A 13,142-nucleotide genomic window follows, 5' to 3' on the forward strand; every position below is an offset into this window, starting at 1 on the left:
TATGACTCACTTTTATTCCTATAAAAAGGCATTCGCACTTTAAATACAAATAGAAATAGAAACAAAATACTTAGACTCACGTCTTACCATGAGCGGGATGGGAATGGAGTCGATTAGATAGCTTTGTCTGAACATTGAGTCATCGCGAGCAGAGAGGATGCAACCAAGGTCCCAGCAGCTGATTTTGACTGGAATTCACAAAAATAAGATAAGGAGCAGATATACGATCGCATTTCTGGAAAGCTGTCTGAGCATTTTAATCCATATCCTTGACATGAGGTCCGTGTACTTTTCCTCTCTTTGTCCAAAATATTTTCTTGAATGGCTCAGAGCCTGGAGGAGCGTTGCAACCGCATTCTGAGGAACATGGAGGCCTCCCTTACCGCCCGGGACCGTGTGGGGATCCAGGATTTTGTTCTGTTGGAAGCCTACACCAGCGAGACCGCCTTCCTGGACAACCTGAGGAAACGCTTCCATGAGAATCTCATTTATGTGAGTTGCTTCCTTCTAACAGTTCCCTGCAGCCTCTTTCAGGGATTTTGTTGAACTCTTCACAAAAGCAAATGACAGTGGTTATATCATCTTCCCAAACGTTTTTTTTTTTTCCCCAAACGTCTTGGACCCACAAGTGAGGAAATAAATGACACGATGAGCTGACTAAGCTGTCTGAGTGCAAATTTACCTTCATGGCAAACTAGTTCCTTCTGTCCGAAAACATTACAGCGATGAATTTTAATAAACAGGTTTACTCCCACGAAAATAACTTAACATTTTCTCTTTCAATCGTCAAAAAACAAACAAACAAACACCGAGACTTTAAATCTTGAGGCCACATAATGCTGCGCGACTCCAATCATAACAGACAGTTATGATTGTAGCACACATGTAAAATGAAGTTAAATGATCGCTGATGTGACATGCTAATGTCTCGTGTAAAGTTTTGATTTGGAATTTTTGTGGTGACAATTCAAAAGTAGAGTGCCAGTTTCCACTTTGTCCTGGCTGCCAACATGCCGCCTTTACTTTGCTGCTTAATCAGGTAACTGGTCTTGCTGAAACGGCAAACCCCGCAAGGGTCAATGCTGTCCTCAAGGGGGCAGTGGGGGGGGGGCTGTCCTTCAAAAAGTGATTTAGCAAACTTATTGCTCTTGAGCAGTACAACATTGCTCATACAGAGGGCACCTTTCTCAATGTGACTCGCGTTTAATGAACTCAGACGTACGAGATCCAAGAGGTGATGACCGTGACCCGCTGTCTCTGCAGACCTATATCGGGACTCTGCTGGTCTCGCTCAACCCGTATAAGGAGTTGGACATCTACAGCAAGAAGCAAATGGACACCTACATGGGCGTCAACTTCTTTGAGCTCCCGCCTCACATGTAAGATGGACAGCTGCTCTCTTTTCAATGCGCAAAAGCCACAATATTAGGTACGACGTCCTGAGATGCCCCAACAACATCCCGTCTACGTGCTGCTTAGCTACGCCTTGGCCGACAACGTGTTCCGCACCATGATGTCGGAGTTCAACAACCACTTCATCCTGATCTCGGGCGAGAGCGGCGCAGGCAAGACGGAGGCCTCCAAGAAAATTCTTCATTTTTACGCCGTTAGCTGTCCCAGTACCAAAATACTGAATAATGTCAGAGACAGGCTGCTGCTGTCCAACCCCGTTCTTGAGGTCAGTGACTGGAGTTGTGATTCTCCTTCCTGAGTTTTAATTTTTTTTTCCCCTTAAAATGAGCTCGGTTTGTTGTCATTCAGGCTTTCGGAAATGCCAAAACCCTGAAGAACGACAACTCCAGCCGTTTTGGGAAGTACATGGACATCCAGTTTGACCACCAGGTAAACTCCAAGCACCTCAAAATAATGTTTCAAACACATTTCAGCAAAGGATGTCCCAATCACATTCTTTGTACCTGAGCACAAGTCAATTGATTTTGAGCATCTGCCGCAACTGAGTCTGCATCCAAAAAAGAGCATCGGAATTGTCTGAATTACAATAAAAAAAAAAAAATTGTGACTGAAAGCATACCAACTTGATAGCTTCCGTGCAACAATGGTTCAAAACCAAGCAAGTAAATACAAATTTCTTTCGACATGTCCGCGGTGCAGCTCAAAATTGTGATGCACATTAATGAAATAGACAAAATAACTATGAAGATACTATCTATTAAAAACAAAATCCTAGCTTTTTACCCAGGTACAGATCAAATGAAACTGCGCTTGCAGTTTTACAAAAAAGATGCAAGGCACGCTTGCTTCATGTTTTTTTTGTCAATGGTTAAGTTGACTATAAAACAAAATCAAATATTTACAAAAAAATTTCGCTTTATTTGTTAGCTTAATGCTAACATGTCATTGTTGTAAACAAGGTCAGGGAAATTCGCATCGATTCGTTTCCGCAATAGCAGGCCTTCAAACACCGACTAATCGCTAATTTTAGATGGACCGGCTGCACATACAAATAGAGCACATAACAAATCCTCAAAGGACTGAATATAACAAATGCTCACTGGGATCGTGAATTGAGAGACGTTTGGTGTTCCAGGGCGGGGCGGTAGGCGGCCGCATCCTCAGCTACCTGTTGGAGAAGTCACGCGTGGTCCATCAGAACCACGGCGAGCGAAACTTTCACATTTTCTACCAGCTGGTGGACGGCGGGGATGAGGATCTGCTACGCTGGCTGGGCCTGCGGAGGGACTGCCAGCATTACAACTACCTGGTTCAGGTCAGGGACGGCAGGAAACCCGTTGGGGGGGGGGACCAAGCTGTGCTGCGACTTGCGAAAAACCACAAGTACTCGCCAACTGCGCATCTCCCGACAGGGTGACTGTGCCAAAGTTAGCTCCGTCAACGACAGAAGCGACTGGAGGACGGTGCGCAAAGCTCTCTCGGTCGTGGACTTCAGCGAGAGTGATGTTGAGGTAGGGAAAAAAAAAAATCTAGATTAAGGGTGTGCATTCTCTCCCATAAAACTAAAAGATAATTTGAGACATTTTTTGAATACACTTCCGATGTAAGGACGGTACGTTTTAAATTGGAGGGATTCAAGTCGATGCGCTCATGTCTTTTTTAATTTTTTTTTGTCCCGGGTGTGCTCTCCGGATCTGAACCTGCAGCACCTGTTTGGAATCGTCGCCAGCGTGCTCCACTTGGGCAACCTCAAGTTTGAGGCGGACACTCGAGGATACGCCGCTCTCCACAACAGCCAGGAAATGCACTGGCTGTCCAAGGTTCGACACAGAACCAAAACATTCATTTCTAGCCGGGCGAATAATAAATACTTGTAATGGCGTGTTTGTCCTCCAGCTGCTTGGGATTCCCGCTCAGGTGTTACAACAGGGCTTAACCCACCGCAAGATTGAAGCCAAAACAGAGGAGGTGACTACATCTGAAACAATCTCACGAGATCTAACACGGGAGAAAATCTGCATTGACAAAAATAATCATGCTGACTTTTGATTGAGACTGTTGGTGAGGTACTCATTGTCTACTGGGTGTTATTTTGATGACATTTCTCTTGTGGGGGGGGGGGGGGGGAAGGTATTCAGTCCCTTCTCGGTGGATCACGCTGTATATGCCAGGGATGCCCTTGCCAAAGCTGTCTACGGGCGCACTTTCAACTGGCTGGTCAACAAGATCAATGAGTCATTAGCTAACGTGGTGAGCAACAAAGAGCAGCCTAAAAGTTCTCTCGAAATACATCTCATCCAATGATGTGAATCATTTAAATGATGGAAAACATTTCTAGGATTCCTCCAGAAAAACCGTCATTGGTCTTTTGGACATTTATGGATTTGAGGTGTTCACCGTCAACAGGTGAGATCACTTCAAAAATTTTTTTTGGGGGGGGGGGGGCGAGAGGGTGGGTGTTATATACATTTACATATCTATAAACAAGTATTTTAATAAAAGAAAAAATAAGACGGCACGTTACTGCATTTCATTGGTTCATGAAAAAAATGCTCCGATACTGTAACATTCCTGGTGTTCTTCTTCGTCTCATCTTTATATAAATAAATGTATGAGCTCCTTTTATATAGCGCCCCTAGTGTTCGGACTGAGACACTACATGACTGAAAAGCTAGCACAAAAAGCTACGTTGAAGGCGAAATGCATGGCGGCACGCTTAGAAAAACTTGAAGTTGGATGTTAAAATAGCAGTCATGGCAAATTGCCACGCCAAAAAGTATTCTGAGTGAATCTTGTGGCATGTTCAAGAATGTGTTTTGTGACCGAAGAAATCCCATTCGGCCTGAAAATGTGTTTTTTTTTTCTTCAAGTTTTGAACAGTTTTGCATCAACTACTGCAACGAGAAGCTACAGCAGCTTTTCATCCAGCTCACCCTCAAGTCGGAGCAGGCTGAGTACGAGATGGAAGGCGTCGAGGTCCGTCTCGGCGCTTGATTGCAACGGCAGCTCTCCGGACAACCCGAGTGACATCCTCTTTCTTGTTTTGAATACGCAGTGGGAGCCCGTGCCATATTTCAACAATAAGATCATCTGCGACCTCGTGGAGGAGAAACACAGAGGGATCATCTCATTATTGGTGAAGATGAAGATGAAGATTTGATTCCAAAAGCATTTCTAATGCTTGTCTCCTTTTGTTAAGGATGAGGAATGTTTACGTCCCGGAGAAGCCACGGACTTCACTCTTTTGGAAAAAATGGAGGAAATAATCAGCGGCCATCCTCATTTTGTCACGTAAAGAAAGCTCTTTCTTTCCGAGGGTTACACGGATCGGGAGTGAAAAGGCAAAATTTGCCGACTAACCCTCAATTATCTTCGGCAGACACAAACTGGCAGACCAGAAAACAAGGAAAAGTCTGGCGAGGGGAGACTTCCGCCTCTTGCACTACGCTGGGGAAGTTACGTACAGTGTCATAGGTGCGAAATCTGCTGTGCCTAATCAAGGGTCCACTGTTGTGTTTGAGGGAAGATTTTTTTTCCCCTATAGTTTTTTTTTCCAAACACATTACAACAAAAGACAAAGATAATGACACTCAACCCCAAGCGAAAAAATAAATACATTGGCAAACAAAATTATGGCAGACTTTTCTCTATGCTCTGCCTGTGTTCATATATTCGTTGCTGGAAGTGTTAAGGACCCCCCCCAAAAAAGAAGTTATTTTATTCCTCATGTGTTATTGTTATTTTTTGTAAATCTGATCAATTTTCAGGATTTCTGGACAAAAACAACGACCTGCTGTACAGAAATGGAAAAGAGGTAATGCCCGACACCGATTTTGTGTCGCGCTACCACGAGTCAGTTGTGAAGGGGCCACCCCCTCGCTCGTGTAAACGTAGCCACTTCTCATCCCTCCCCCTCTGCCGCGACGCCAATGTCGGCTTTTGTTTTCAAATCCAGATTTTTTTTTCCACTCAAGGTAATGCAACAGTCCAAAAATTTAATCATCAAACACTGCTTCCCTCTGAGTGAGCCGGACCAAAAGAAGAGGCCCGAAACTGTAAATTTTACGACTGTTCGTTTTCGTTTTTGTTGTTTTGGGGTTTTTTTTTTGGCCTTATCGAGCTATTTTATTGGTGCAGGTAGTGACGCAGTTTAAAAGCAGCCTGGTGGGCTTGATAGAGATCCTCGGGACCAAAGAGCCATGGTATGTCCGATGCATCAAACCCAATGAAGCCAAAGAGCCAGGTGAGCACTTTTCTTCACAACCATAAATCAAATCTCAAATTTCACATTTCAGTCACATAAAATGATTAAGTTGTAGCCGCGCGGACATTTACACAACGACCGAATTCACCGATAGGACGCTTCGATGATGTCCTGGTGAGACATCAGGTGAAGTACTTGGGTCTGATGGAACACTTGAGGGTACGGCGGGCGGGGTTTGCCTACCGTCGCAAATACGAGATCTTCCTCCAGAGGTAAGCGCAGAAGTGGGAGTGAAAAACAACTTGATGGATAACTTTTTAAAAAAAATCAAATGTCAAGAATAATGGCTTGTTTCAATATTGTTGTTAGGGATTAGATATGACAGTTTGAAATTTCGGTTCAGCCTTTAGCAAGCATCGTGTAAGTTGACATGCTTGATTTGCTTTCGTGGGCCACTTAAAATGACATGGCGGGGCCAGATCTGGCCCCCGGGCCTTGACTTTGACACCTCCAAGGTAAGTTTGGTGCAGATTCATTTCTGTCTGTGGTGGTGCTGTGTTGATGCGCAATAGTATCAAGACAGTAATACGATATACAAGGATTAAAAAAAAAAAAAAACGGGTTTAGTAAAAGGTTCTGTCAACTCTTACAGTATTTTGTCATCCGCTTCCATCGTCAGGTACAAGCCTCTTTGTCCGGACACGTGGCCCAACTGGAAAGGCACGGCGGCAGAAGGTGTGCAAGTGCTGATCAAGCATCTGCGCTACCAACCCGACGAGTACAAGATGGGCCGGTAAGAAAAATTCCCATCAAAGTCTCCTTTGGGAATCCGAGTGTCATTCTTTGTCACCTTTGCTCGCCTCAAGGACCAAGATCTTCATTCGCCATCCGAGAACTCTGTTTGCCACCGAAGACGCCTTTCAAGTTTGCAAACATAAGCTGGGTGAGACAAAGTGGAAAATAGTCAACGTTTGGTGATATCCACTTTTTTTTTTCCTGGCACAGAAATTATGAATTGCAAAAGACATCCTGTAATGGAACCCGACTCCATTTTTTGAGGGCTCTTTCCGTAATGCCCAAAATTGACTCGTGTGCCTGTGCGTGTGTTGCAGCGACAAAAATTCAGGCCAAGTACAAAGGCTACAGAGTGAAAGGCGACTACCAGAAGCAGAAAGAAGCTGGTTTGTATTTTTCGGTCTTATTCTTTGACGCTGCAATGACAAAATGCTACAAGTGACTCGCGTGCGCCGCAGCCACCAAGATCGAGAACTGCTGGCGAGGCCTGATGGCCAGAAAGGAGCGAGAAAAGAGGGAATGGGCTGTCGCGATCATCAAGAGGTGAGGTTTACTATAAAACGGACACAAAAAGGCAGAAGTAAAATATAAAAGAATGAAATATAAGATTGAAATATATTTTTAAAAATGTTGGGGGACAAAAAAAACAAATCTATGGATAGTTTACACAATGGGTGCTGATTTTCACTATTTGCATTCAGGCCCGGATTTTGTAATTTTCTTTTGTTTGTTTTTTAATTTTCCATTCTTATTTTTTTTATTTTGGGGGGGGGGGTTCTCCTATAATCATCCACCAAGGATGCCGACTGACGTGACCCGTTTGTGTTGTCATCGTGCGCCGCAGGTTCATCAAAGGCTTCATGACCCGAAACGAGCCGAGCGGCGCCGACAACCGAGAGTACCTGTCCTACGTGCGGCACAGCTACCTGACACGCCTGAGGGCAAACCTCCCCAAAACGCTTCTGCACAAGGACTTGTGGCTCACCCCCCCGCCCATCTTGAAAGAGGTCTGCCAGGAATTTTGACGAGCCGTTGCCCGTGTGCGGAAATCACGCAAATTTTAATTTTCAAATTATGCATTTTAGACTTTTTAAAAATCCAGTACAGAATATTTTTCAAGTAAATTTGGTTGTATTGAACTTTTTTTCCCCATGTAGATTTTAGAGTTTTTAGGTAACTTAAATATTTCACGATATCTATGAGTACTTCAATTACTTTTAGGGAGTATTTCAGTAGATTTAAGAGTATTTAACTTTGAAGTACATCGAAGAATATTTTAATTACTTTTTGGGATGATTTCAGTAGATTTACAATTTTTGGGGGGGCATTTAGGTAATTTAGAGTATATGCGAGTACATCTAGGAGTATTTAGATTACTCTTAGGGAGTGTTTCAGTAGATTTCGGATATTTTCGGGAACTTTTATGCATTTTTTCAGGAGATTTAACAGTATGTGGGTTATTTTTAGGGAATATTTGTGTCCATACAAGAGTATTTAGATAACTTTCAAAACTGATTTTTTTCCCCATCCTACTTTGCAGACGTCACTGTTCCTGAAGCAACTCTTCATTCGCCACATGGTGCGCAAATACGTGCAAGGAATTACCGAGGAGCGGAAGGCACTAGTGTGTTTTACACGTACACACATGCATGCACACACACGTGTTGGCAAGCGGCGGTGATATTTCATAACTTCGGCTTGTTTGCAGCTTTTGTTGAAAGTGCAGACCAGTTTCATGTTCAAAGGGAAAAAGGAGAGCTACCCGCTCAGTGTGCGCACACCCTTCCTCGACACCAGGATAGGCAAGTCCAACGTGTTTTCGTATTTATCATTTCAAATGATTCTAAAAATTGTGCTGATAATTGCTCTTTTATTTGATGATATATTTATTCCATTTTTTAACATTTTTTTTTAATGCTTTCTTTGGCTACCGGTACTTTTTTTTTTTTAATTGTTCAAATTTGTTTTGTTATGGTTTTATTCTTCAATTATTTAAGCACACAAAGTGGATTGTTTACATTTCATATTTATTTCCCAATTCTTACATTTTATTTATGAAATCACTCATCGGCTTTTACCTTCAATGAATCCAGGTATCGGAGACATGAATATGAAAGCGTTGCGGATGATTCAACATGAGAATGTCAAGGTAAACTACTAACGTTTGCGGTATTCATTTTTCAGATGATTGCCATTGTACTGTAAAGCAGGGTGATTTGAACCAAGTTTCTGCATTTTGCCACTGGCAGTATAGCGTCCCGGTGGTGAAGTACGACCGCAACGGCTTTCGCCCTCGTCCTCGGCAGCTCGTCTTCACCCGAGACGCCGCCTATCTGCTGGATGAGGCCAAGATCAAGCAGAGGATCCGTTATGGCTCGCTGAAAGGTCAACCTCAACCGGAGACGAGTTAAGGAATCACAACACAGATAGGCAACGTCTCAATGTTGCCTATCTGTGTTGTGACAGACAGCGTCTGTCTGTGTTTTTGGCTACAGGAGTTTCTGTTAGCAACCTGAGTGACAACTTCCTGATTTTCCATGTCACCTGCGATGACGTCAAGCAGAAGGTACAGCTGGGAATGGACTTGATTTTTCAGAAAAAAACAATCTTACTTGTTCTGGGCTTCGCATTATTTTGCCCAGGAAATTTGGAAAAAATTTATAGCAGACACCAATTTCTAGGGGTGTCCCGATCTGATATTGTAATCGGATATCGGTCCGATATCGGACAAAAAAAAACAAATAACCCAAAGAACAATTGTATCCATTGATCAACTCTCACCCATACCTGTCAACTCATACGGTTTAGCCATAGTTCATACGGATTTTGTGGTGAATCTTACTATATGGCCGTATCGCACAAATCATACGGATTCTGACAATTTCCGCCCCCCCCCCCTAACAGGTAGTTCCGTTTGCTTTTGCCCAGAATAGTGCTAGGCTACTCGAATGCTTTCATTTCCAAAGTAAATATGAATGGATGCTGTAACTTCGAGCCAATGGGTCAGCATTTGGAGTTGTTAAAAAAAGTAACGCAGGAATACAACTCTGAACACAGTAATGCCACTAAGTAGAATGATGATTAGAAATTAACCAGACATTGTATTATGGAGATCTACAATAAATATCATTGAAAATTTCAATGGGGGGGGGGGGGGGTTGCCGTTATTTTGACATTTAAATTCTTTGGTATGTTATAAGGATTTTTTGCTCTAAGGATTTTTTTGGTAGTTTATACAGGTTGGCGCTCCGAAAAGTTGACAGGTATGCTCACCTCACATCCATCCATCAATCAGAATTGATATCGGTAGCGGATAGTGCTCGTGTCTGCAATATGGTATCATAAAAGGACTCCCGAAAAAGTCTCAGGGGCTCATTGCCTAAACTGACCAGGAAGACGCCCATTTTGGTTTAAAGTGGCCATGCTAAAAAAAACATTCAATAGTGAGCCATGAAAAGTCAGAAAAAAATTGCCCGCCCAGCACTATTTTCACCAATCAACATGAAATTTGGTGTTCATGTCTATCATAAAAGGACACGCAAAAAAAAGACGTCCACATGAAGTGAACAGGAAGTCTGCCAATTTGGTTTGAAATGATCTGCTCTGGTAAATTCACTCCTTAGTGGGGACACTTAGGAGTGAATTTACCAGGAAAGTTGGCACTAGTTTCACTGGTTCAAGATGAAATTCGGTGGACGTGTCTATCAGAACAGGACGCACAAAAAAAGTCCCAAGGACCTATGCCTGGAATAGAATAGGAAGTCAGCCATTTTGGTTTGAAGTAGCCCTCTTTGGGCCCCCTGAAAAGTGAGGGGAAAAAAACTGCCTCCCAACACCAATTTCAGATATCAACCATGAAATTGGACGGGTGTGTCCATCAGAACCGGAAGTAACAAAAAAGTATCAAGGACCCATCCCGTGAAAGTGAACAATAAGGCTGCCATTTTGGTTTGTAGCGACCTGTTTGGACAAATTCCCTCATTTGTGTCTTCTGGAAACTTGGGAAAAACATACGAAAAAATGGAAATAATACAATTAATGGAAAAGTACCAATAACACAAGACCCATTGTGACTTCCTGTTTACTCTGCTTGGCAAAGGCCTCCAATGTAAAACCGAATAACTGTAACTGTAAACGCCTCCTCATGAGTGCTAATATTTTCTGTCGCAGGGCGATCTTGTTTTGGAATGTGACTTCCTTTTTGAGGCCTTGACCAAGCTGAGCGCCATTGTCGACAAGTGCGACTTTATCCAGGTGGTCCAGGACAGGTACACGGGGCGGCACGTCTGTGTGGTATCAACAAAACTCTAATGCAGTGAACCGCCGAGGCTAACGTGATCCCGCCTACGGGAAATTAGCATAGCGAGTAAGATAATTCCAAACAACTGTTACTTAAACACACGCATCAGCAGCACATAGGTAAATGTTGGTATGTTAGTACGACAAACGGTGCCATAGCGGGTCCTAGCGGGGTTTCACTGGAATCCTAATCCAGTCTCATTTGAAATGAAACATCCATCTGTTATGTCCAGTGTGCGATTCGACATCCAGCCTGGCAGAGAAGGCGTTGTTGATTTCAGGAGCGGTCAGGAGTCGGTGGTCTACAGGGCCAAAAATGGACATTTGACTGTGGTAATTATGATTTTTTTAAAAAAAATTCCTAAATGACCTCTCTGTTCGGAAAAAAGCACCAATCAAACGCACCTTTCATTCCATGTCCCCTTTAGGAATCCACAAGCACCAAATCCAGATGAGTTGGGACAACGTCACCCCCTGTCGACAAACTTTACTTACTGCCACACTTGCTCCAAAAAAAAAAAAAAAATAAATAAAAAAGCTCAAATTGACTTTTTTTGGGCAACTTGATGACGTCACATAACAGCATAAACTGTTAACTATGCCAATATTTTACTCAAGGACCAAGTAGTTCATCCCCAGAAGATACACATGCATTCAAAATAATCACTTAGAAACAGAAATGTCTACGTTGTAATGGAAATTATCATCACTGTTTATGACATTAAAATAAAGATGGCAATAAAAGCAGGTGTATAAAGAGATTATTTGGTAATCACGGAAGGTTGAGCGCTGCCTCCTAGTGGATGTCTGCTGACCTTACACGTCCACGTTGAAGGTTCTCTAACTTTTTAGATGAAGTACCACCTAATAAAAAATACGTGCCTAAGGCTTCATCAAAAACAAGCCGGGGTTTAATTCCTTACTCCATTTAAAAAAGTTAGTTGTTATGTCATTAATTTGTTTCTTTATCACCATGGCCACACAATATATAAGTCTCCGCCTTATTAAAAGCACAAATAAAACTTTGAGTGGTGTCAAAGGTGGTCATTTGAGCAGTAAAACACACCAGTGCCAATGTCTTTTGTCTGTTTTTTTTTTCCGGACTGTGAAGAGTGAAAATAAAACAGGTCCAAAGTCCAGCAACAACCCCACACTCCAATGAGCCTTCAATGAAATTATCATGGCGAGGTTTGGTTGATGATTGCATATCGCCCGGAGTGGGCAAGCAAAGGTTTAGTGTGAGCCACGACTTCGCAGCTCACACAAAGCGAAGAAGATGGAAACATGCACGGCTGTCACCTTAATTCTTCTCCTCTCAGGCATCAGCGGGGCATTAAGTAAGTGCCTTGAAGATTTTTTTTAAACTTTAAATATACATTTCTATCGACTATACACTAAAATTCATTTCCGTGGTTGAGGTGAGTCGTGCGAGGGCGAATGCGGGCAATCGTTGAGCTCCTGTTCGTGCCACCCGACGTGTGCGTCTTTGAAGAGCTGCTGTCCTGACTACAAGGAATTCTGCGTGGAATTCTCCCCACAATCGGGATCCATTTTGGGCGGGACCGATTTCCTCCTGTTCCATGTGACTTTTAACCAAAGTTCTCAAATTGTGTGCAGGTATGACTTTCCTTCTTCATATGGATGTCATTTTTTTTCTTTTGTGTTAGGAGTCATAAATGGAGTTGTGATGTCTCACTTACACACACACGCACAAACACACACACACACGTAGCTTCACACATGAAGTCATTAATGTTCTGAACCACTGGCAACAAAAGTGAGCAGACCCCGAAGTGAAAATATGGCATTTGCTTTTCCTTCAGGTTCAATAAGGACATCAGGACGGAGGGTTATGTGGACGACAGTGACCGAGGCCACTGCATCTCGCCCCTGCTCTATCAAACCGGCTGGGTTTCTGTTGAAATCTCCTCCAATTACGGCATCACGTTCAACAGAGTGGGCTCCTGGCTCGCAGGTACCCCACAACATTCCGGTGTCAAAAGTTGAGATGTGATGGAAAAATTTCACTTTTATAATAATAATAATAATAATAATAATAATAATACATTTTAGGCGGCCCGGTAGTCCGGTGGTTAGCACGTCGGCTTCACAGTGCAGAGGTACCGGGTTCAATTCCAGCTCCGGCCTCCCTGTGTGGAGTTTGCATGTTCTCCCCGGGCCTGCGTGGGTTTTCTCCGGGTGCTCCGGTTTCCTCCCGCATTCCAAAAACATGCATGGTAGGCTGATTGGACGCTCTAAATTGTCCCTAGGTGTGAGTGTGGGCGTGAATGGTTGTTCGTCTCTGTGTGCCCTGCGATTGGCTGGCAACTGATTCAGGGTGTCCCCCGCCTACTGCCCGATGACGGCTGGGATAGGCTCCGGCGCCCCCCGCGACCCTAGTGAGGATCAAGCGGTTCGGAAAATGGATGGA

The 13,142-nt window shown here is 43.4% G+C and overlaps 2 protein-coding genes and 1 long non-coding RNA gene across 4 annotated transcripts in view; 2 read left to right on the plus strand and 1 right to left on the minus strand.

Moving 5' to 3' along the window:
* The window catches only part of LOC147191976 (uncharacterized), a 17,785-nt gene continuing 4,643 nt past the window's right edge, over positions 1-13,142 (minus strand). The window contains exons 2-5 of the long non-coding RNA XR_015103485.1: positions 6,468-6,556; positions 6,268-6,375; positions 4,347-4,510; positions 1-459 (exon numbers count right to left, since the gene is read on the minus strand). This is a non-coding gene — a long non-coding RNA (uncharacterized LOC147191976). The remainder of the gene's footprint in view (positions 460-4,346; positions 4,511-6,267; positions 6,376-6,467; positions 6,557-13,142) is intronic.
* On the plus strand, positions 322-11,283 carry myo1hb (myosin IHb). 2 transcript variants are annotated; one of them, XM_086134768.1, is made up of 31 exons: positions 322-492; positions 1,264-1,379; positions 1,480-1,678; positions 1,762-1,842; positions 2,549-2,728; positions 2,826-2,924; positions 3,120-3,233; positions 3,310-3,381; positions 3,544-3,663; positions 3,752-3,819; positions 4,284-4,389; positions 4,469-4,549; positions 4,613-4,704; positions 4,793-4,887; positions 5,181-5,227; positions 5,388-5,468; positions 5,551-5,656; positions 5,772-5,889; positions 6,297-6,410; positions 6,484-6,560; positions 6,730-6,798; positions 6,871-6,955; positions 7,257-7,419; positions 7,953-8,036; positions 8,121-8,214; positions 8,506-8,561; positions 8,662-8,818; positions 8,908-8,978; positions 10,583-10,680; positions 10,945-11,044; positions 11,140-11,283. In XM_086134768.1, the coding sequence occupies exons 1-31, from the start codon at positions 322-324 to the stop codon at positions 11,164-11,166; spliced, it is 3,141 nt and encodes a 1,046-aa protein (XP_085990894.1). In that variant the 3' UTR covers positions 11,167-11,283. The 2 variants fall into 2 exon arrangements, with proteins under 2 accessions (XP_085990894.1, XP_085990896.1); XM_086134770.1 differs by having other exon boundaries at positions 8,662-8,797.
* Positions 11,870-13,142, plus strand: part of susd2 (sushi domain containing 2) — a 9,809-nt gene continuing 8,536 nt past the window's right edge. The window contains exons 1-3 of the mRNA XM_086134771.1: positions 11,870-12,048; positions 12,130-12,328; positions 12,535-12,686. Of these exons, the coding sequence (XP_085990897.1) occupies positions 11,988-12,048; positions 12,130-12,328; positions 12,535-12,686 (412 nt within the window). The 5' untranslated portion in view covers positions 11,870-11,987. The remainder of the gene's footprint in view (positions 12,049-12,129; positions 12,329-12,534; positions 12,687-13,142) is intronic.

Source organism: Hippocampus guttulatus, chromosome 17 (genome assembly GCF_054856545.1).
Source record: "Hippocampus guttulatus isolate MCC_2025c chromosome 17, RoL_Hgut_1.0, whole genome shotgun sequence".
Lineage (NCBI taxonomy): Eukaryota > Metazoa > Chordata > Actinopteri > Syngnathiformes > Syngnathidae > Hippocampus > Hippocampus guttulatus.